Source organism: Strix uralensis, chromosome 19, assembly GCF_047716275.1.
Source record: "Strix uralensis isolate ZFMK-TIS-50842 chromosome 19, bStrUra1, whole genome shotgun sequence".
In the NCBI taxonomy this organism is placed as follows: Eukaryota; Metazoa; Chordata; class Aves; order Strigiformes; family Strigidae; genus Strix; species Strix uralensis.
Window position 1 is genome coordinate 9,890,659 of NC_133990.1, and position 24,387 is coordinate 9,915,045.

A 24,387-nucleotide genomic window follows, 5' to 3' on the forward strand; every position below is an offset into this window, starting at 1 on the left:
TCCCGTGCACCCCCTACCTGCTCACAGCCCTTTACTGCTGAACCCCAGCACAGGCTCGGCGGCAGCCAAGCAAAGGAAAATGGGAACTCATTAAACTGCGCTGAGGGATAATTACTTAGGAGCCATCAGCCTGTGCTGAGGCTGGAGCCGAGCACTGAAGCCAGAGTTACTGCACCCCGCTTGGATTTTGGGGTGCTGAACAGGGATGGCGGTGAGCTCGGGGCAGTGAGGGATGCTCCCATGGCTGCAAACCAGCAGGGAGCTGTGGCACGGCAGCCCCGGGAAGGTGTGCCGCGGGGGAGTGAGAAAGGGAAAAAAATTCCTCCCACCTTCTCAGGGCTGATGGAGCCATAAATCAGGTGCGATAGATGAGCTGGGTTTAATTCTTCTCTTGATGTACATGTCTAACACAGCCCTTTCCCTGTTGGGCTGGCAGGGGCGTGGGCAGGGGTGGCCGTGAGTTACAGGCAGCACTGGGCAGGGGAGAGGGTTTTTGGGGAGCGGGAGCCGAGGCCACCAGGGCCCAGGACAGTGGCCACCACTTTGCTGGGTGATATCAGCCCCATCCCGGGGTAGTGCCGGGATTATGCAGGGAGATGCTAACCACTCCCGGCTGGTTCAGCAGCACCTCCCTGGATGAACATCCCCCCCAGAAGCTGCTCTAAAGATCCATTTATTTATTTATTTATTTATTCCTATTTAAAAGCAGCCGTTGGGGTTGCTAGCAGGCACCAAGCAGCCAGGGATGATGGCAGGGGCTGCTCTGGGACACCCAGCCCTGTCCCAGGGACGGCTGCAAAGACCCGGGGAGGTCAGGAAGGGCCCACCCACGTGTGGCCACATTGGCAATGTCTGTCCATCCATCTGTCTGTCAATCCATCCACCCATCTGTCTGGGGTTATATCCAGCCAGCTCCCCCCCATCCCCCCAGCCTGGCTGCCATCACACGCCGATGCTGGCGCTTTAATTCCCTTTACTTATTTATCATCGCAATTGTCTCTTAATTGCTTTGGCAGCCCTGCTGAAGCCTCCTGGTGAGGGAGGAAGGTGCTGGTATATAAATAAGGGCTGTAAATAAACCCGGTTGGAGGCAAGGGGAGCCTTGCCGGGCTGCCCCAGGAGATGGTACCCATTTGCCTGGGGCAGCGCTCCCCGGCTGGGTACCCTGGATGCCTCTGGGGGTGACAGGCAGGTCCCCAGGAGGCTCCAATGTGCCCTGAGGAGATTTCCCACAAATTGTGGCTTTCTGGCCTGAGGAAGCCGGCACACACAGCTGAACCTTCAGGGTCGGGAGCCAGGGTTGGGGCTCTGAGAACAAAAGAGAGCAGAAAAGGTGAAAAAAAAAATATCAAAAATTCCCATGTTTTAAATGAATTAGTGATGTCCCCAGTGACTCAGCAGAGGCCAAATGGATTTGTTTCATGTTTTATTGAAGGGTTTTGCTGTGGGAGGCTGAGGGCAGTGAGGGACAGGGGAAATGGGGGTGCCATGGGTGCCCCCAGGGGGACGTGGCCCCAAGAATGGGTGTCAGCACCTGGTGTATGGCTGGTGTCATCCTGGATATCCCATGTGGGTGCCCAGCACCCAGGTCCCCACTGTGGTGGTGGCATTTGCATATCATCTTTATATGCTAACTGGGATGGGAAAGCACTGGTTTTCTCCTATTCCTGGTGCCAGACGCTACCCTGGAGAGGAGCAGAATGGGGCACGGGGGAAGGGGCAGCCCAGAGTGGCTGGGAGCTGCGTGACCCTCCCCGGACCAAGGAAGGGCTGAGCTGCTCCTGCAGGATCCCCTGGCCCTGGGGTGCACCAGGGACAGATCTGCAGGGAAGCAGCAGCCTGGAAGCACCCTCTGACTGGGCTTTCCAAAGCAGGGGTTGGGTAGTTTAGTGCTTAACAGCCGCTGAGGGATATTATTTCTTTTTGGTGAAATTGTCTAATCAATCACTTTTTAATTCAGCCAGCTCTGGCACCCGTGCCGCCCTGGGACGCTGCGGGCTGCCATTTATGTGCAAAGAGAAATACGGCCGGCTCACTGCTGGCCACCTGCCTGCCGGCTCGGCCCCGCTGGGGAGGCAGGCAGTGCCCCCCCGGACAATGGCCTCTCCCAGTGCCCACCCCCTGCCTCTGCCGGCTCTGCCATCGCCATGGCACATATTATTTTCACTGTTCCCATCACTCGGCATTGCGAGATCCATCCTGCTGAGGAAAGGGGGAACAAGGCAGGCCAGGGCGGCTCAGCCACGGGGAAGGTTTCCAGTGCCAAGGTGCTGCTATGGGGAGATGGTGGCTTGGGTCAAGGCACGGAGAGCTGGTTAATCATAAACCAGAAAAGGTACAGGGCTGGGAAAGTGATGGTGTGGGTGTGGGGACAGCAGCGTGTTGCCATGCCGATGCCCAAGGATGCTCGAGGGAGCAGCATGTGCAGCTGCCCCCCGCCAGGGCAACGCCACAGCACGAAACCTCCCCGGGGTCCCTTGGCCCTCACAGCCAGGGCACAACACGGCCAGCGCCCGTCTGTCCAAACCCATGTGGGGAAAGGCCAGTGAGCACCTTCCCCCAAACCTTTAAACAGCTCAACCCCCCCAAGAGACACACTGCTCCTTGGCGATGTTCAAGCCTTGCCTAAACCTGCCTCTCAGGATCAAGGTTTTTATTTTTCTTTCCCTGGCCATTGCTCTTCGAAGTGCTGCAAAAGACCAAATCCATCCCCGATGCCAGTTTGTTCTCAGATTTACGGCCCAAGCCCCAAAATCCTCCGCTGCTTGTGAGGTCCTTCGAGAGAATCACAGCAGAAAGTGTTTATTTCCATCATAAAGATCTGTTTTAATATTTTAACATAAATCAAGCTGCGCTTTATGGCGATAATAAATTTGTTGGCAGAAACTGCCTTTGCAGCCTGAGGCGGCGGAGCAATTCAATTTGTTTGGTTTTAAGTGTAAAGAGCCGTAATTGAGAAGGGGAAAGTACAGATGTTTTAATTGAGTTTGCAGCTACCGCCCAGAGTTGCAGGAGGCTAATAGAGAAGAAGAGGTGAGGGTCTCCATTAGCCTCTCCGCTTGCCATTTCTCCTTGGCCTGCAGCCCCATCAGTCACAGCCATCCCCTCCAGGAATAGCTGCTCAGTGCACACACGAGAGGAGGAAAGGGGTGGAAAAAGAAGCCAGACTAAACCAGATGTATAATGTGCATTTTATCGGTTTTAATCCCATTTTTTGAAAACTAATTACAGTCAGGACAAGCATCACGTGAGAATCTGTAATAATGAAGTGTTAGTGTTGATAATGGCCAAATAAAAATAGACTCATTCGTGATGGGCGAGAGGAGGGAGCTCCTGCCCTGCACCGAGCCAGGGACACCCAGCGTCCCCCCGGCCAGTGCTCCGCTGAGCCGTCCCCTTCCCACTTTCTCCACTAATTTTTAAGGCATTGCTGTCATGTTTTATATGAAAAATGTTCTCTCTACTGTAGAGCTTCTTTCTGTTAATCACCCCGATTCCTCAGACAGATTTGTTTTGCTGCTGTGCAAGGACAGCGGGTGTCTGGGAGTTTGTGGTTATTTATTTAAGAAGCACTCGTGCTCCTCGGGGACCAGAGTCCTTCTCGGTAAGGTACCCCAGCAAAGCCTGGGGCCAGGACATGAGCCCTCACCGTGCCACGGCCTCCGAAACCTGGATGGAAGCAGCTCTTAGAAGTCACTGCCAGAGCATGCCAAGGAGAGACAGGCGCCCTGGCCAGGGAGGAGAAGGCACATCTTTAAGTGTAAGAGATGGCAGGAGAGGGTGTGCCAGGCTGGGCTCCCTGCCTGCTCCCACCCCAGGCAAGGCAGGCAGGAGGGTACCCTGCCTGAAACAGGCAGGAAGGGAAGGAGACCGAGGGCAGCCCTAAGAGGGGAAGGGAGGAGGAGAGGAGATGAACTAACAGTGAACAGCCCCATTCACTGCCTGGCAATGAGATGTGAAGGCAAGAGATTGAAATGGGCACTTGAAGGGAGGGAGGCTGAGCCAAGTGCCTTGCAAAGCACGGGCAGCCAGCGCCGTAGGAAAGGCCTCAGCCCCCTCCATAAACCCTCACCTGTGCACTTGTGCACAGGAACAGCCCTCGCCGCCTCTCCAGCTTCCCAAAGGCTCATCAGCATTAAATTCCTTCCTCCGGCTCTGCCCAGCTCCCCGCTGCCTCGCAGGTGGCTCCAAGCTCTGCTGCCCCATGAATTTGTCCTTCAACCCACCTTTTCCTGAGACACCAGCACCAGCTACCTGCCACATCAGCTTCCCCAGAGCACTTGGGGATGTTTAAACTCACCAGCGAAGGCTGCCAATGCCTGTTTAGGATCAAGCTGGAGAGGAGGCAAAGTCCCCCCCGGATCCTCTCCAAGCAGCTTCGCAAGGACACGCTGGCAGTGCTCAGGCTCGAGAGGTGCAGGGTTTTGCTTTAAAAGCCATGAAGTGTTTTTATACAGCTCCAGGTACTTGCATATTCCCCCGGGAGGAGCACTTCAGGTCATATGGAGACCAGAAAGTCCTACTTGAAAACAGAGCTTGATTAAAAAGAGCTGCAGTTCAAAGCTTGCTTTAGTGAGCGGTGACACTTAATACTGCAGCAAGTGCAGAGGGCAAGAGGATCTAACAGAAGTGACATGCACCTGGCTTTGAACTTGCTTTAATAAGGGGGTTTAAAATATTTCAGGTGAAAACTTTTAAAGTTCTTCCTTTTGTTAGAAAACCCATGATCTTTGCCCAAGGGCCCCAGAGCACAGGACCCAGTGCTGTTTGTCACCGTGTGGTGTTAGAGTGACCCCCAGAAGCCTCAGAAGCAGAGACTCACCCAGAGCATTGGCCACCCAAGGAAACAGGCAGCCCAATTCTCAGATAAGCTGAGCAGGACCAGCCCAAAGCCCACCATAACCCTGTGCAGAAAGAGAAAAGGGAGGGGATTCAAGCCCAGTTCCAGCAGGGTTCCAGTTTTCGCTCCGCCGCAGCGCTCGGGAGCTCTGCTCCTGCAGGCAGGCAGGGCCGAGCCAGGGCACCGCCGCTTCCTCCTGGCACCAGCCCATTCCCTTGAGTTAACACCCACCTTGTTTCAAGGCTCATTACCCAGCGCAGGAGGCTGGAAATGCATCAGTGTGCACAGCCAGAGCTCTTGCCGGCCTCCCGCGTGTGGGGACTGGGTAATTAGCAGCTCCCCAGCCCACACCAATCCTGACCACTGGAGTCAGGGTCTGGCTGTTGTACCAACCCCGTGCGAAGGTGGGAAAGGGAGAAGGGCTCTGCCAGCTGCATGCAGGAGCCGAGGGAGGCAAGGCTGCAGTTTCCTTTCCAGGGGCCAAGAGCTGTGTCTCTGCATGCATAGGGGCATTGCTCTGTCCGGCTGGGGCTGCCACAGCACAGGAACAGGATGAGAAGTATGAATGTAAACTCCTGGGCTGGAGAAATCCAGCTCTAAGCAAAAGATCCCAGGCAATCCACGGTGCACAAACAGGTTAATGCCTCTAGAAAAAGAAAATGTAACAGAGCACAAAATTATTTTCCTCTGAATTAGGTCTATTCCCACCCTATTTTCTTCCCTCAGCTGGCACAGGAGGTTGGTTTGAAGGGGTCTCAGCAGAGAGAAGAGACTCAGTTCTCCCAAACTCCTGCCAGATTCTGCACAGCACGTCCCTGCCTGTGGGAGAAGGGACATTTAGCCAATTAGTGTAGTGAGCAGCCAAGGCTGTCTGCTCTCCTGTGTGCAGAGACCTGCAGCACACAGAGGGCCACTGTAGGGACAGAGAAAGTGCTGCTCCAACAGAGCTGAAGGCTGAAATGGCTGGACACTGGTTAATCGTGCAGGCTGCCAAGGGCTCAGCCCCATGGCTTTGGATAGCAGGTCTGAGAACCAGGATTGTAACAAGGCTGAATCCACTCCATCCACACCCAAAAGGGAGTGAAGAAAGTCTGTGTCCAGGTCTAACCTGTGCCACCAAGCTGACGGCCTGGAAATTTCCCTTCATACTGCCTCTCCCCCACTCCACAGTCCCAGAGTGGGAGCTGAAATGCTGAAGTCTCAGGAGCCCAGGAGGGAGCATGCTGCTACCCCCACATCAGAGTTTTGACTCGCTCAGGACAATGTTTGCAGTCACAAACACAAAGCAAGAAAAGCCCCATATGAGCACGAACACAATCCAGAAGGTGTGCCGGAAAGGGGAGAGGTGCTTGTTAACCGTCCCGCTGCCGAAAACCAGCTGAGTGTCCTTCCGACTGCAGTACGCGAGGAAAGCCGGAATGAGATACTGGATCCCGTTGCCAGCGTAGGCTCCCGTGATCCCCACCAAGGACTCCAGATCGTGGGTGCAAAAAGCCACCAGCACTGGGGGAATCAGTGTGATGGCAGGAAAGACAATCCTATCCACCACCCATGGGTAGGTCCCCCCTTCTCTGTGGAAAAGGGTCTTCCAGTTGTTGCGCAGGGTCACTGCGATGATGGGGAAGTTGGTGCTGATGGTGAAGACGGGGAAGAGGCCCAGGAAGTAACGAATGAAGGCAACGCTGATGATCTTGCAGTTGGTGAAGTTGAGCGTGTACATGTCCATGAGGGTGTCATTGCGGAAGCAGTAAATGGCAGTGAAGGACAGGAGGCTGTAGAAAGCCAGGATCAGGATGTAATCAAGCAGCACGAGCTTGTTGACATGCTTCTTCTTGGAGATGGGTGTGATGAGGGACGGCAGGGAGTGCTGGCACATGAAGGAGTAGACGCACACCCCAAAGAGATTGCGGATGCCCGACAGCTGGGCCATGGACGGGTGACCTTCAGCTTGGCCTCTGCTGATGCGGATAAGGGCCAGAATAATCATGAGGATGAAAGCTGGAGAAAGAGAAGGTTTCAGGTCAAGTCCAGGTCTGCACTCCCCACGACCCTCCTCCCATCGGCACCAGCAGGCTTGGCACCAGCGCTCTCTCCTGCTCCACAACTCCTTGTCTCTGGGGAAGGTGGCACATCAAAGGCAAGGCGCACAGGAATTAATCACGACTTGCTTTTGGCGCTAGTCAGCAGATACGGGAATGGGCTCGGGACTGCCTTTGGCAGGCATCTCCCTCCAGTCTCCTTCCTGCAGGGACTCACCCTCCCACCCCGATAGCAAACGGTTGCTGTGGGCCCTTCAGAAGCGTAACGCTAACACGGCTGGCTGAGCCCATCGCCCTCAAGGGTCTCAGTCCATGGATGCCTCTGCCACGCATCTTGGCTAATTATCATCATTTAAAAATGGCTTAGAGATGTTTGAGCTTTGACCTCTAAAGGAAGAAATGATTAAACCTGGCTGCAGTCAACCCTAGTAATATTCCTATACAGTTGCAACTGGACCGATGTTTCCAAGACCTCACCTACACACACAGGCAGATGCAGGGGAGCAGCAGCTACTACCAAGCTTTCCTGTCCCTGTGATCTGTCGGGCATGATAGAGCAAGAACTAGCCAGCCATTTCCCAGGCAGGAGGAACAGGCTGTCTGTAGTTAATCCCAGGGTGGAGAAGCCAGTCTGGAAGGGACTAAAGCAGTACTGAAAGACTGCTATTAAAATTTATCACTTCTAGGCACAAAGTCTGCTTGTCTACCCTTCACTTATGTCAGGGAAAAGCCTAACAACATTTTACAAAGCTTATCACAAAAAGCAATGCGCTATGGACAAAAATGAATTGAAGAGATTGGGCTAATGCCCTTATTTACTCTGCTGGTGGAAATCTGAGCCAGAAGCAGTTACTGCTAGGCTGTTATTCCTAGCATGGCACATAAAACCAGCAGAAAACTAATTCTGGTGTCACAGAAATCACATCAACCTGGGAAAGATGATCATCAGCTGCTGGAGTTAACAAGGAACAGGGGAAAAAAAACCTGCCTGGCAGGGCAGCAAGCAGCAAGATTTACAGTCTGGTGCTGGCAGTAGATGGGCCACTGTGGCTTGCACAGAACTGTCTCCTGCACTGGTTTGAGGCATCGGAGCAGAGCCATGAGTTATCAGGTAATGAAAAAAAATAACAAAATGCTGAGACTACTACTATGGACAACTTTGAATATCATAAATATAAATACAGAGGAATTAAACAGAGCGGTGCACAGCCGTGTGGCCAAGCCCACAGGAGGCTGGCCACCGGCGCTGTGAGCCGGGCAGGCTCGCAGTGGGGTGACAAGGATGCTGGCTTGCTCTGTGCCCAGCACTGCTCCGCCTGACACAGGCTGGAGGTGGGAAACCCGGCCAGGGTCGGGACCAGGAAAGGTACTTACAGACCAGTTAGTGAGCGCTGCCTCTTCTGTTCCCAGTGAGACCAGATTAACCTTAACTGAACATTGCCTCCCGCACACCCCCGGCACTCTCCGAAATCCAGTTTCTCCTCTCACAGCAATGCTCCTTTTCCTCCTGCAGCAAACACCAGCTTCGTGCTGAGCCCTTACCAAGTCACACACTGCATTTCATCTCGTGCTGCCTCAGGAATCCTCTTGCTTCCGACTGTTTCCCAGTGACACGGCAAGTCTAACAGCTCTCCACGACCACTGGACTGATGGCAGCAGATCCATTCCTTCACAGCACCACGGGGGCCAGGGCACTTTGGGAGTGCCAGGCTCTATTTACCCCAAGAGCAGTCACAGAAGGATACAGAAAGCAACAGCTCATTGCTCTGGGGGTGTGCAGTTCCCCTCATCTTCACTCAAGCCAGTAAGTGAGGGGCACTGTAAACACAGGTACAGTTGTTGTGCCTCCCCCATTGCTCCCCGGGAGGGGAGATGCTTGCCAGCCATATATGCTACAGCAAGATAGCTGGAAAGAGCTGTGTTCCAGGTGGTGTGACATTGGCTGCGCTCCCCGGGGCTGCACAGGCTACAAGGAAGAGGAGAAGGTGCCCTGAGCAACAAGACAAACCAGGTTTGGCAGCTCTGGAAATACGTTGAGACTGTTCCTTCCCTTCTCGCCTGGGAGAGGGGGTCAGCCTCTACAGCCCAATCCTGAGCTGGTCCTGTACCTGGACTAGGTGTAACTGCAGAAGGCTTGCACCTCTTCCCCTGCACCTAGACAGTAAATCTCCACCTGCTCTGCTCAGCAGAGTAAGGAGTGACCTATTTCCCTCCCCCAGACTCACCCGCACCGTTGGCTCAAAGCCCTGCTTTCTGCACCAGCGCTAACAGGACCAGTTCAGGGGAACTTCCAGGCTGGCACCCCATCCTCAGAGCATCGCTCCAGTTAGAGACCCATAGGCTCTCCTCTGCCCCAACATGTGCTTTCCTGGCAGGGAGCAGTGAAGGAACAGAATTCCTGTGGATTCCCTAAATGATGGATAGAAGTCTTTGGTTTAAGCAGCTAGAATTTATAACCTTTGTTTATCCTGAAATGCTTCTTTCAGAAATTAAATGTATTAAAGTTACGAGGAGTGATGATCCAATTAGCACTGTTTCCAGCAAGGCAAGCTGTGCTGCCCCTGCCCCAGCACGGCTGCTCTGCAGACGCACGATCCTTGAGAGAAGTGGTGCTGGGCAAACTGCAAACTTCCCCTGCACAATTCCAGTCCCAGAGCAGACAACAGCAGCCCTGCCCCGATGGTTGTGTTTTCTCTCAGTCCCTGCGGCTGAAGAGTCTCTCACTCCTGGAACCAGAGAGCTAAAACATTTGCATGCCAGATTCATCTGTCTGTCTGTGGGAAGAGGCAAACCCAAAAATGAAACTCAAACCTAGTTATGCTGGATGATAAATCAAGATGAAGAGAAGATGACAGGCTCTGACTGACATGCAGTTTTGAGCAGACAAGAGGCAGCACAGATCCTCAGGCACACACAAAGCTCCTACTTGCATCCTCCTCTACCTAGGACAGCAGGCTGAAGGCAAAGTCACACCACACTATTTAAAGTCACCTACAGTGGCCACATCAACTGTCCATCAGTGTTCCTTCACCACAAGGACCCTGGCAAAGTCAGACATGGGTTCATAAAAAAACCCTTGATCTGTTCTTCTACACGCAGGACAGAGGATATAAGCAACATGCTCCAGGGATGAAACACCTTCAGATTCTCTGACCAACAGCACCCTGAGCCACAAAGCCAGGTGGGCAGCAATGCTACCATGGATTGTTAGTACATTATGTGAAAACTTTGTTTTAAGCCTTGTTTTATACAAGTGCTTAAAACACAATCAAGGGTTTTGCTTGTCCTGATTTTTCAACAGTGTCAGACCCACTCCAAACCCACACCCCGCAGATAAGCTTGGCAGTCAGCAAGGCACAGAGGACACCTCTTGTCTCATCGTCTCTCTTCTAGATGTTTGAGCATCATTTTTACTGAAGGATGTAAGTGTGGCTGTGGAAAAAAATAAAGAGGGGGTATGCCATAGAGGAAAAGTTGTGATGAATCTCGTCACAACTGTCAAACTGCCTCCCCTACAGACGCCTCCTCTCACTCTTTGAGGAGCAAACACTGAGCCTTCTCAAAGCAGACCCTGCAGACAGCTACTGCTGCCTGTCCTGCTCGACTCAGGAGATGTTGATTCAGATAGGGCAGCTCTGCTATGGTCCTTGCAGGTGAGAGAAGGATGAATATGGATGAGCACACATCCAAATAAGAGAACTTTGGGAAATATGAGAGTCTGGGGATATTAAAAAATAAATTTTTGTGAACTTTGATAGAAGCATAACAGACCTGCAGAGGAGCAGTGAAGCCATTCTAAGTTTAAGGATTGTTTTGCGGAGTCAGAGCAAACACCTTTGTAAATAAAAATTACTGGTTTGTACATGAGCTTCATCTCTCTGTAGAAAGGCTATTGCAGAAAAAAAAGTCATCCAAGGCTAAACCATGTTTTTTCCTTCATCACAGTAGGTTCCTGGAAGATGAACTGATGCTCAGAATGAGTTTCTGTCTTAACCCTCCCTTGCATCCCTGGCAAGACATGACGTTTTTGAGATGTTTCACCTGGTGCCCCACTTCTGTCTCTCTATTGGCATGTGGAAAATAACAGAGAAGATCTTGAACTGAGCCACACTGGGAAACAGGAAGGAGAGAGAGATGCTCTGCCATGTAATTCAGAAAGAGGTGGCTTGGCAAGGGGGAAGCAAACTCAGAAGTGAGGTTCTGCAGACCCGTGACATTGGATAACCTCTGTGACCGCAGGAAGGAGGGCTAAAGACAGATGTTGCCTCCCAGGTTCAACAGTGAACTTCAACCTCCAAAGCACTGGTCCCAGTTAAACAAGGATGATTTTAGTGGCTTTAGAAAGCATGGGGACAGACAGCCACAAACTGGGGATGAGTCAAAGCCTTACTGGGGGAAAAAAATGGAACAGAACAAAGGTTACATGGCAACCACCAGTACGTTGAGTCAGAAAGGTAAAGTCAGAGGGAAGAACAATCTTGCACACCCATTCACCACAGCTCTCCAACTCTGTCCCTACTCTCATTCCTCCTTCCATAAGGAAAGCCTGGTGAGAACATCACTGTACCCACCTGCCACCCCCCTCCCAGGGGTCCGGAGAGGCAGTGGCGTACAGGCACACCACCCTGCAGAGCGGCCCACGCCTGGCTGCTCCCCTACCCTCAGCCACAGCCATTTGTTTAAGCAGGCGCCATGTTGTGCTGCTGACACATTTGCGGCAGGGCCATCCGTCACCGCTGGCTGACGGTGTGACAGAGCTTTCTTGTCGAAGCGGAGAATCAATATGCCAGGAAATAATGATAATGAATCACCCTTTCACAACGCATGCCACTTGCTTCCCTTTTCATACATTAGGTGGCATGATGGATTCCAAGAGGAGCATGTTTTCATGAGCTTCCTGAGCCCATTCTCTTTGGAAGGAAGAAGCTCTCTCCCCACCTTAACCTTGACCCTGGTCCTCCATCAAGCCAAAACACAGCAGGCCACTCAAAGCGAGGAACGGATCTCATTCAGTTTGGTAAGCGGTTCTTTCAGGAGAAAGGGCCTAAAAGAGCATCTCCTCTGTACATACTGAACAGCACAGCATCATGTCAAGACAGTCCTACCTTCTGCATCCCTACCCAACACTAGTGATGTCTGCTTCACTACTGGGGTCTTTCTAGGATGCTGGTGCCCCCCCTCAGAGCCAGCTGCCTTCCATCAGTGTTTTGGGGCAGTTTAAGAGCTCACTGCAACTCTGGAACTGCCAGGCATTATGGATGCTGTGGCATTTAAAGTATTAAAGCATGGTTGGAGTTCACCATGCTGGCAGAACAAAGCATCTGAAATTAAGACATTGATTCTTAAATTTAAAACTCAGTTACCCAGTTTTTCCTGCAGAAGCTATATCCTGTCACTTGTTCATGACTTCCAGCTCTCTGTAAACTCCAGAGCAGCAATCGATAAATTTCTCCAGCCTTCAGAGGAGGTTTCCATATGAAATGACAGTAAAGACATAACATGAAAACCAGGTTTGCTCCATCAGATGTGGGAGCTGGAGTAGTTAAGGATCAGATTTGGCAATGACAGAGCCTAAAACGCCGTCTCTAGGAAGATGAAGGATTTATGAATGCAAAGACTGTGGGGCAGGAAGATGTATATGTTCACAGAAGACAGTAATTCTCTGGAGAGAGATGTCAGAAGAAGAGGAGGAAAATTACTTCCCAGAAGAAAGGTATGAACAAGAGTTGTGGGACATCAGTGTGGCTCCCTCCTCTAACAGAGAGCAGGGACTTGCAGGGACAGTGTTACCCTCCCTGCCCCAATGCCTAAGGCAGGGTTTACAAGGCAGGGGACTGTTGCTTATACAGCAGGGGAATCAGCCACATGTTGAGCACGTTAAGATCACAGAAGTGTGATGCAGCTTACCAGGAGGGCAAGAAAAAGCGTCTCAGGCACCTCCACTCTCCCTGCCATCTCACCCACTGCCAGGTTTGGCTAGCTCCTGCTGCAACTGCCTCAGACACTACTGCTGCCCTGGCCTTGGGCTGTTTCGTTCACAAAGGGAAACTATTAAAAAGTACCACCAGGACTTTTTGGCTGTCAAAAGCAGTTCAGCAGGGCTTCTCTGCTGTAAAGGCATCATTTCCCTGCTTTTCTTCATCGTCAGGGGCAGGGTTTGCTACACAATAACCGAAATTTATAAGTAGCTTCCCCTACCATGGTAACAACTCCGGCTGTGAAACCGGTGGAGCTGCCCCCTCGCAGTCCACATCAGCTGGTCTCCACAGACATCTGCACACCAGCAACAGTTCACAGGGTGAAAAACGGCTCTGCACTCCAGTGTTTTATCACGGATGCTTTATCTCAACATATGGGAAGGAAAGAGCAGCCAGCGAGGCTTGTTTGCTTCTGGTGGAAGATTACCCGTGTAGTTTATTGTCCTCTCTCCTCCGGTCACCTCCGGCAGAAGCACCATAAAGCCTCTGCAACTGGGACTCGGCTCTGAGCTCTGCTGTTGACTTGGTCTATTAGCTTTGACAGTCACTTCTCTCTCCATGTGAGAATTTACTCTTCTGTGAGAAGGGAATAACACGCACGTTGGTGTTACCATGAGCCTGAGCTAGGGCTGTACACGCTTTGGAAAGCACTAGGTGCAGAGCGCCTCTGTCCCATGAAATCCAAGTGCTCTGCAGCCTGAGCCACACCTTCCCCATCCTGCTTTGGGCCCTACCCAGCAAAGTTTTTATCATCTTGTTCCAACAACACACACTCTGAACAGAGAGCAGCTTTGCGTGCCACACACCCACTCTGAAAACCTGTGCGGGCATCATCATCAGGACCCTTTTGCAGGGCTGAACATTACATGTCCTTACATTTTCAGCTCCCCTCCTCCAGCTCTCAGACCCATCAGTTCGTCTCCTGCTGCCTGGATAAAGTGCTCTTTTCAGGAACGTCAACTCCTCAGGCAGGATCTCAGTGGTCCTGTCCAGCACCGCATGTCACTCTCCATCTGCATCCGAAGCTAACAAGGCTCTTTCACTCACACAGGCACTGCTTCACCCCACTGCCCCCCACAAACAGCACTGAAACGAGCTCCTCAGCTGACAACTCTAAAAGCAGGCATGACAGAAGCACAGCCTTTTAACTAACTCTTCATAAATATATTCACTCCTTAGTGAATTATTTACCCTGGGCTCTGGCAGCAGGTTTCTCTGCTCCAAAAGGGATGCGAGAACATGAAGTCGCTTTGTTGAAGAAGCTTATCTGAATGAACATGCAACAGCATCCTGATTTACAGTTCAATTCCCTCTTCCTTGCCACTCCCATGTGCCCTGCTCTGTGAAAGGAAAGGGACAGAGATTGAACTGGTCCCTCCTTAAGGTGTTTGCAGAAAGCTCCATTTCTGACACGGAAAAGAGGCCACCTTGAGGAATGTAGACACTGCCAGACAAATCTCTCTGCAGGAGACTGGAAACGGAGGACTTCAGATAATTGTCACCCCCTCCTATATCAGCCTCCTCTATAATTCTCAGTCTGTGCAGCTGAAAGGACACAGCAGAGTGACTCCGGGTTTCTGCACTGAATCAACTCCAGCATGGCTGGTTAAGCCTGCTAAGGATGGCAGCGACAGTTACTGCAGCAGCTGAAACCTGCTCAAAGTGAGATGGTCTGAGACCAGTTCTCTCCAGAGAAGTGCTGGGGAGTCTTGTAAAGAGCAGGGTTCTGGGGGAGAGAGCAGAACTACCAGAGAAATTAGTAGATATTGAAGGTCAGCCTCACCAGCATGCTCTGGAGAGCCCTTTCCAAGTTTCTTCCCTAGAAGCCTTCTACCAAGTATCCTGGAAGGGGACGGGACAGAGAAAGAGATTTTCACAGACTTTCTTGCTGTTCTTGTCCATTTTCCCCTCCATCTTACTGGCCAGGGGAAAGAGCTAGGGGAGAGATTTTATTTCTGGACATATAATTGTGAGATCATAGTTTGGGCAGGGTTGGGAATGCTCTGTCTCAAGGATCGCAGCTGCTTCAGCAGATGTGGTATGATCTGACTGTGCTACAGGGAGACAGAACTGAGCCTGCAACAACCAAACCCAGAAGTTCATTCCTCTATAAAATGTCTCTTTATTAAAATACAATATTTTCTAATAACTACAATACAGCATCAGGAGCAGCACATAGAGCAAATGTCCCACATGGGAGACATTTGCCAGAGACTATTCAATAACAGCAGTGATAATCATGCTACCAATGTCTTTAAAGCCAACAGTCCTCACCTATAGAGCTGGGCAGCTCAGGCTGTAACAGGCTGCAATTAATCGGGTTAGCTGCTTAATACACAATAGCCCGATGTTTGCTGCTGAGCTCCACCAAGCCCTGTCCTTTTGTTATCTTTCCTAATCCATGTCCTTTCCTGTGACGCTGCTAGACAGTTATTATCCAATATTATCCAATAATAAAGAGGTAGGGCTGTGTCCCAGCGAGCTGTGTCCTCTGCTTTGAGAAGTGCATTGGACTTGTCTGGCTCAGTCCCTTTTGCTGTGCCATGCCCTCCGGCAGCTCGCCCCAACACCACCCACTTGATCAGGATCAGAGAAAGGAGGGGAAAAAAAACCAGCTAGATATTCAAGTCTCTTTAGGGAGCAATCCATCGCCACCACAGATTTAAACCCTCCAGGAAAAAAGAGCCTGAAGTCCAAAGAGCAGAACTGAAAATACCAACAGCTCTAATTTACTGATGGCTTAGTTGGTTTAGCCTTCTGCAGGAGACACCCTGTTCCAAGAGGAGTCTGTTGTAAGAGACCTGGAAACAGGCTTTGAAACTGGTAAAGGACTTGGGCTAATAACAGTGCTACAGTTTTGCGAGGCTGAGGCGGAAGGGAGCTGAAAGGAAGGAATTACAGTTTGGGGAGGGAACCCTCCTCACCCCAAGGGGACGATTCATGCCTACCTGGTCAACCAGTCTGGGCCCTGTCTCTGCTCTTAATAGCATTGCTCAAGAGTTGGGTGAGCCAGCAAGGTTTTATCCCTAACTCAATCCACTGTAAGCACTATTACCAGGATATAAACCAAGTGATTTTTCCCAACTAGCCCTTTCTTCCAGGGAAGCACATCAGACAGGCTCCCTGTCACGCCCCTTAGGGTGCCTGTGCTCAGTCCCCCAAGGCAGTTCAGGCCCAAGCAGAAGAGGGCTGACAAAGCAGCCAGAGGAGCTTTTACGGTTGGGAAAGGGACGAGAGCTGGTGTAGGCAAAGCCTTACACACCTGCCAGCTCTGAGAGAACAGAGATCTCTAAGCACAGATAAGGCCAGCAGTTCAAGCACCAACTGCTGCACTGAATTTAACCACTGGCACTCACCCATGCGAGGTGGCAATCAGTTCTGCAGCCAAGTGTGTAAGCTGTTACTCTTCAGAAGAGTGCCAACAGCTCGATGCCTCTGGAAGCCCTCTCTCTGCCACCAGCCCCACTCCACCTGGAGATGCAGATCCACCCTCTGTGCTCCTATCAGTCCTGACAGGGAAACGTCTCGCCATGCCAGTCTTGTTTCCAGATGAGCTCTCCGTGTTCAGCAGGCCCAGACAGCAAGAGCCCATCTGTCTGGGCTCTCTAGCCGTACAGCACTTGGGCTTGCAAGCTCCTCCTTCAACTTTCTCCTTTTAGAGACTTCAGAGGTGACTGTCCTGGCTAGTCCCTTACCCTGGGAGGAAAAACACAGCCAGATGAACACAGCCAGATGATCCCTGCCGCTGCATCTCCACATTCTTTGAACTGATCCATTTTTAATTTCCAGTTCAGATCTCAGTGTTTAAGACTGTATTTTTCAGAGACAGAATGAAATTTTTTTTGTCCATGAGGTGTGGAAAGAGACCGCTGAAGGCTTTGTTAGCTGATGTGCTGCTTGCAATGAGCACAAGGCTCTGGAAAGAGGCTAGTGACATTTGATTATCACTTAGATCAGGAGAAAGAGGGAAAGCAACTTTCAAAGGCAAGGCTGACACTGTTACAGACACCAGCAGAAGTGACCTTCACACACAGCTAGCTCTCCCTGCTGCCAAGAACCATCCTCTCAGCCACTGTCATCTGAATCACCAGTACACCTGGGGCAGAGCAGCTTTACATCAGCCATGGTTGCTCTGAAATCCAGGGGCTTTTCACCAGGGTGGAGAAAAGGGTGTACAGTGGGTCCCGAAGTAGGCACGTTGCAAAGCCTGTACTGACCTCTCAGCTCAAGTATGCTTGATTTTTTCGAATCATGATGAAAGCATGGGTCAGCTTCCCATCCACATCAGGCCAGCAGGCACAAGTAAGCTGAATAAGCCACTGTCCGTGTGGGAAGTTTTTACCCAGCACAGCAAACAGGCAGGCTGGCAGCTCCAGTGTTGAGCTCTGCCGTGCAGAGTGCTCTGCAGAAGAACCACCTTCAGCACCACATGGCTAAAACCAACTAAAGGGAGATGAAGAAAAGGCACAGATCATAGCGGGACAGAGAATCCATATCTGGCCATTGGCATTCAGGCAGGAAAAGTTTAGGAGACCACAAAACACCAGCCAAGACCATTCTTCAGGTTCTAAGCTCTCTATGCACCAACAAAAGACCAACCCGTGTTTAACTCACAGCCCTGCTTCTGGAGGAGGGGACACCAGTGACGTGAGGACATGGGAGAAGCCACGGGAGAATCTCAGCAGTTCGGGGTCCATCCTTACTCCAGAATCTGCAGCAAGAGCTTTTCTCTGTTCCCTGCATTACATGGCTGTTTGATAAATTGTCTTTCCTAATAAATCTATCCCTCATTGTACACATACGGAATCCGTTGCTCTAAGTAGCCACGGAGGTGCTGTCAGGGTCATTAAATATCATTATCTGGGGCAGCTGTTCCCCAGCACGCTGAAGCAGGAATCAATCAGGCTAAAGCATGAATTTCCCCTATACTTCTCCAAACACTGTCTTTGTCCCTTTCCATCAAGTGATGAAAAAGAGTTCTGCCTCTACGCCAAGGCTTAGCAATCCTCATACTGGAAGGAGCAGGCTAAAGTGAAACCAATAGCAGATCAGGCAGGTGTCAGGTTGTCAGAGGCAGGATGAGGTCTGACTGATGTCTTTACCAGGGAAGAGGAGGCAGGGCGATTGGAAACAGGCCAGTGAGCTGAGCAGAGACTACTCTTTTTTTTTTTTAAAAAAACCCCAACCCAACAACTTCCTTTAATAGCCCTTAATGAGATAACCTCTTTCTCTGAAGAATATGGGGTGTCTCAAACCTTTCATGTGCTCAGACAACAAAAGGGAAAAACAGACATTCAGGATTTTCACACCATCTGAGGTCAGGATTTGTTAACTCAAGCTGTTCAACATCTGAGACTTGAGGGCTTAAAATCCAGCCTCATTTTCCTGGGTCACAACTGCTTAACCCCATCTCAGATGTTCTCTAGAACAGAGGATCTCTACTCCTCTGCAGTGACTGCCAGCGCTTCCAAACAGGATCACACTTTGAACTCACAGAAAAGGGATGATACCCAACTGAAATCAGGTCAAGTGTACGTGTGCGGTGGGAAGTAGTCTGAGAAGCAGCTTTTCTTCCTATTCCAGGTCAGTGATAGGTATAAACAGAGCTGATTCTGTGCTTCAATGGTCTAGACCCATGAACCAGGAGACTGCTGACCTGCAGAAATGCTGCTGTAACACCCTGTCAGCCCTGAACGTCAGTTACTCTGTCTAGGTTACACAAAACAAGACAAACCTGAACACAAACACCCCTCTCAGCCTTTAAGGGCATGTGCACATACAAGCCAGATGTGAGGCAGCTGCATCTTTGCATGACAAAGACTGCAAAAAAAAGAAGTAGCAATGGCTTATTTCCTTTAAGGGAATTATCTGTCATCCCAAAAGATCTTGGCAATGAGATTTTGGAGAGAAATCATGAGAGTGGGGCTTCCCAAGGACAACACATATTGGTTTGGGGGTTTCCAATGTAGCACAACCTACACTAAAGCAAGACCCAGGAAAAAAAAATGCTAACAGATGATAAAACTAAGGGTGGAACACCCAACAGAAGTGCCTTTTGTTCTCCAGTTGAAACAAAGATTGTTCAGTCTGTTGTACATATGCTGAAAGAATGAAAAACTTACTGCTGAACAGCAACTGCTGGGTATCACAGTTAGCCCCCACACAGGAGACTCTTCCAAATCCCTTCTGCCTCTCACACAAACCAGATTAAAACTTTGTCTACCAGCTCACATGTGATTGAAAACAATTTGTTTTGTTTTAATCAGAAATTTCATTCTAGAAAAAAAATCGTTTTCCTCAGAGATTTATCAGGCCTGGACAATCCTCCTCAAAGAGGTTGTTCTGACAAGCACTTGCTTCTGAACAAGAGTATCTTGCCAAAGAGATGCATCAGTAGTGTAACTCGGGTTCCATCTGTGGTAAAGAGGTGGCCAAGACTCACCTATCCATCTCATGAGGGAGGTCATGATTTGAAGATACTTGGTCTTCTGCACATTGAAGAAGGTGAAAGGACCCAGGAGGAGAGTGAATGCTGCCTGGAAGGACAACAAAAACACACATAAGGTTAAAAATCAGAAATTCTGCTAGTAAGATGAATTTATCAGTAAAGCAGAGCTTGCCTGGAAAGTTCACCTCCAGACATGTCTGTGGTGGTGCTTTCTTTGTTGCTTAATTTTACAGCTAAGTTGGCTGAGACACAGGGGGTCAAGCAAGCTGCTTCGTATCAGAGAACATGCCTCGGGCAGAAGTAGTGCACAGGATCCTCTTGGCTCTCAGCCGCTTGCTATCACTGCCACAGCACTGATACACTTCAGTAAAAGCTCTCAGTGAAGCTTTATGGAACATTAAATATTAAACTGTGGCCTCTTTGTCCAAGTACATGCTCAGTTTAGGTCTGAATAGCAATAGCTGTGACCAGTCTGGACGCATTAACATTGATGGGGTAGCTTTGGGGTATCCCAGGCTCAATAGCAATGGAGCCAGCTCTGCCCGGAACATTTTTTTTCCCATGCTCTAAGTTGCTTGTTTTACAGCTGAAAACTATAGCACAATAGTTAAGGTGGTGACTTGGAAGCTGAAAACCTGTGCAAAATAAGGAAGAAAAAAGAAATCAAAGAGATACTCATAAGAAAGAACTTTATTCAGTGTGGAAATTAAAGGTACTGTCAATGAAGATGGATCTTTCTTCACTGCCCTCCTAGATGTGCATTAAGAGACCAGTGTTGCTTGGCAAATTAAACTGGGGTATGCTGCTATACCGGTCTGCTGCATCTCTTTCAGCTGGGTTGCAAAATATATCCAACAAAGCTGAAAATTAGGACTACACAGCTTCCCATGCGAGTTATTTCCAGCAGGGCACACAAGGCAACCACACCGTCAGCCCAGGCCAGAGGAGCGGTGCAGCACCATCACCTCTGCCCAGACACCGAGCGGCACTCGAGCCCTGCCTACTCTAGACAGAAGAGGAAAGGCCTTACTGCAGGAAGACAACAGACCTTGACTGAGGTCTGGACGTGAACTGAGAGAAGCTACTTGTGACAGGGAGACAAAACGGCTGTTACAGAAGAGAGCCCTGCCTGTCATCCATAGGATGGCGCAGGCTAGCAATATACTAACAGGTCCAAAAGCTGTAAGCAAGCAGTATCTAGAGAGCCACAGCACACACGGTACAGATGTGTTGAGCAACCCAAAGGGATTTTAGAGACAAATACTCAACATTAATATTTACACATTGCTCTTTTCCATGACTTCTTAAAGCAGTTCTGAAGAAAGGTGTCACCAGAAGGGAAGAACTGGGACTCAAAAGGGCAAGCTGCAGAGCCTCAAGGTCTCTGTCGACCTCAACAGAGTCAGTGACAGAACAGAATCCAAGCTATTTTAAGACTAGTACAACCCCAAGAAACCTTTTTTGAGACAGTTCAGAATATCTGCAAGGCAAATTGGAAATGCCTCGCATCACAAGTGTTCTCAGACAATCAAAGTAAACCCAGAAGGGGATCAGAGGAGAAAACCCTTGGTTTCACACACCGCTTGGTGAAGACATATTCTGATCTGAGGCCATCATTTACACTAAGTCTTATTTTTTTTCTGTTTGAAAAAAAAAAAAAGAAAAAGGTACAGAAAGCATGCACAGAATTCAGATTTATGAAGCGATTGAGGATCCTTGGAGGAAACACTGAAATCACACAGAATACAACACAGGCATAACTGACAAGACTAAGAGCTAAAACAACCTTAACAGTTAAGATACTTCCAGTTTTAACACAGAAGCAAGCCAGCCAGTTAGAAGTCTTTTTTTACTCTTTTCCCTCTTATTCCTTTCTTCTAATCAGGAGCTTAACTCCAGTCTCCTGCCCCTCTCCAGACTGCCACTCTGACCTAGGATAGTGCACAAACCCCAAAGGACTAGATAATCTTTAGACTAAAGAGTGACGTAGGTCAAGGACCTAGAGCAAACCAAAGCAGACACCAACTTTCTCACTGGAAATTATTCTCGAGTTTGTGACTAATCTCTTTCAACCTCCTCTCCCAAAACACACACTGCTCAACACAGCCTCCCTTCAAATCATGTTGATAGCTCATGCGTCAGAAGGAGCTGAAACAAAGAGACGGACGAAGGATGGTGATAATTAAGGAACAGGTGTCTTCTGCAAATTAGAATGCACCAGAACCAATCGGCAAAACAGCCCCTCAAACCGTTGCAAGGATTGACACAGGATCACTGAGCACGGAAGCAGCTGGGTCTGAAACCCAGATTTGTCTCTGGCACCGAGGAAAGGGCTGTGTTAAGGTGGATTTGGGGCTCAGTTGCTGAAAAGCAGCAAAAGCATCATTAGGTGCTGGAAGACCCTGGGTCTCCTACGTGCTCTCCAACATCTGCTAATGAAGCAGAAAGAATTCTGGATGTTACACACCGCAGTTATTCTCTAGTGTTCAAGGCATCTTAAACAACTACATCCATTGAGTGACTCTCTCAATTCTCCTCCTCCTCTGTGGGCTTTACTGCTCAACTCACAGTGAAGAGATACAAGTTGTTGTGCCTGAATGGTCGGATTCCCCTCCCATCCTTTAAGATGATCAGTGTCTTCTGCTCTTAACAAGATCCTGGAGCTGGTCCAAAGGCACCAAGCGAGAGATGAATTCAAGTGCAATAGAAATGTATTACTTTTTCCACTTGACGCCCATTAGCGATCCAAGATGGATATCCACGGATCGATACAAACGATGCTAAGGCCTGCAATGAGATGAGGTTGCCCTGCTTTGCAGGGATTTGTGTCAACCAGTTTTAGGAAGGGAAGCCACAGCACGCTCTGGATTGCTTGAGAGGAGAGAGGCAGGGCAGAAGAGGACATTAAATGGCCAGATTAACATCACTTTGAAGTGAAGTTGTGTAAAGCTCTCTACAGGATCGAGTACAGGTCAGGAAAGAAGGGCCAGTTCCTCAGCAATAGCCAGGACACGGGGGCAAGGACTCAGTCCCTGATTAGAGCTAATCTCATCATCAACCCTCAGAAGAGTCCCAAGGCCAGGGTGACTAAAAAGACATCCTCAAAAGAATGAGGAGAGACCATGATGCTTAGAAGGAGAATGTCTACTTTCTCTACCTCGCTGTGCCAGACACCTAAATGCTCTTCCGACCTATTAATTAGTTTTATAACTTCTCCCTAAGGAAAAAGTAAGCCCAAATAAGCACCTCAGAAATATACCCAAACCTTCCACCTGACTTTTTCCAAGCTCAAGTCTCCCCCAGAGGGATATAATTTACAAAGTGCTTCATTACACATGTAATTCAAACAATCTAAAACCTACATGGAAAACTGCATCAGTCAGCCCTGCCAGAAATCAAATATTCAGAGCTCTGGCACATCAAAAAGCTCTCACAAGTTTCCCAGTTCACCTCTTGAGCTAGCTGAGACGTTCTTTAAGAGTTTTATCATTCTCTTCATAAGCTTCAGCAAATTAACCCAAGGCAAAATGAGCATAGTCTACTTTGATTAAAGATTTTTCTACTAGTTCCTATTAGAAACAAGCAGGCAGATGTGGCTGATTCATTGCTAAACTTAAACAAGGTAAGGGAATCCTTCCTTCAGCTAAGAAGGAGGATCAGATCTATTAAATGCTGTTTATATTCATAGGATGGCAGAGAGAAACCTTTACTGTGCTTTTGCACAGGACTGGCTATTAAGAGTGGTTCCCTAATTTCTCTCCAAGCTCCTCCATTCAAAGGGAGAGGCCAGACAAGGCACCAGGCTTGTTACAGAAGGCGTGTAGAACCCACACACAGCAAATAAATGCAACAGACAGAAAATTCTTTATTTTTCCTTCCTTTCTCATGCTGAAAAAACAACATGAAGATCCAGCACATTAGTGACTAAAAACACTGTTTTTCTTGATTTTACTGACATTTCCAGTCAGAAAAGTAGAAGCCACCTAGTGTAGAGGGAAGAACAGCAGCTTGTCACCCCGAATTACACTCTTCCCTGCAGGCTAGTAGCGAGCAGCACACCAGCCTTCTCAACCCCCGGGAGGGTCTTCAAATCCATTCCTCCCACCAAGCCAAGCCACAACGGTAGAGGCACCAAGGTTTGGGAGCTGCCCTGAGTTGGCAACTCAGCTTTCCCAACCTCTGCACCTGTCAGTTCTTAGTATTTCAAAGTGAAAAGCAGGCTGGTCAACTCGAGTCTTCTTGCCACAGGGGAAATGAGCTAGGGCTTACCATTGCCTGGATTTTTAAATATATTTATATATTTCTAAAAGTACGTGTTATTAAAGCTCTTATGTTAAAACTTGGTTACATAACCTTGTTTATTGGCTTATCTTAAAAAAGCAAAAGATCAAGCGTTAATAGGACATCTGGCTGGTTTTATCAGCTTAGTTTCAGCCAAGAGGACCACCAAGAGAGCTCTCAACCACTAAGTGATGGCCAGCTAATGCCAAGAGTCTTTCAGAGCATACAAGCATGCTTTAAGCCCAAACAGGTTCTTTATTGACCTGAAGGGTCCATCTATCACTCCAAACCAGTACAGTTCAATAGCTTTCATCTGCTTCCCAGCATGTGTTTTTTACAGAAAAAGTCAGTACAGCTCAGGAAGCACGATTAGCATCCCAAACGTAGCTGATTCATTTATTAAATGCAGTAGTTATAGCATTACGGCTAGTGCCTGCATACATTTGCGAGAGGACCATCTGAAAACCAGCTTCATTCATAACTGTCATTAGAACTTGCTTGTTTTCATGCTCCACAAACTCATCTGTAAGAATTGCATCCATCTTTGGTGCTTGCTGAGTAGTGAATTAAAACCAGTAGCTACTGTTTCTTGTTGATTCAGAGCCTGGAAACTTTCAGGCAGGTTGAGTAGAAGCGGGGTATTTACTTGAGCAAAGCAAGACCGCGAAGATTAACCTTGTTAAATGCAGCAAATACACCAGGAGCAGAGCAAGAAGAGTTTGAGAGTTTTTGAATAAATGCATTTGTGTGGCACAGGGCTATCATACCAATGCAAAGTTAGTAAGTCTCAGATATTGGGGC

General features: G+C 49.3%; 1 protein-coding gene across 10 annotated transcripts in view; it reads right to left on the minus strand.

Annotated features, from left to right (window-relative positions):
• Positions 1 to 3,181: 3,181 nt before the first annotated feature.
• Positions 3,182 to 24,387, minus strand: part of TMEM104 (transmembrane protein 104) — a 44,810-nt gene continuing 23,604 nt past the window's right edge. For 9 of the 10 annotated variants that reach the window (XM_074889673.1, XM_074889677.1, XM_074889676.1 and 6 more), the window contains 2 exons: positions 19,300 to 19,393; positions 3,182 to 6,838 (listed from right to left, as the gene is read on the minus strand). In XM_074889673.1, coding sequence (XP_074745774.1) covers positions 6,078 to 6,838; positions 19,300 to 19,393 — 855 coding nt within the window. In that variant the 3' untranslated portion in view covers positions 3,182 to 6,077. The remainder of the gene's footprint in view (positions 6,839 to 19,299; positions 19,394 to 24,387) is intronic. The other variant, XR_012631606.1, reaches the window with a different exon arrangement.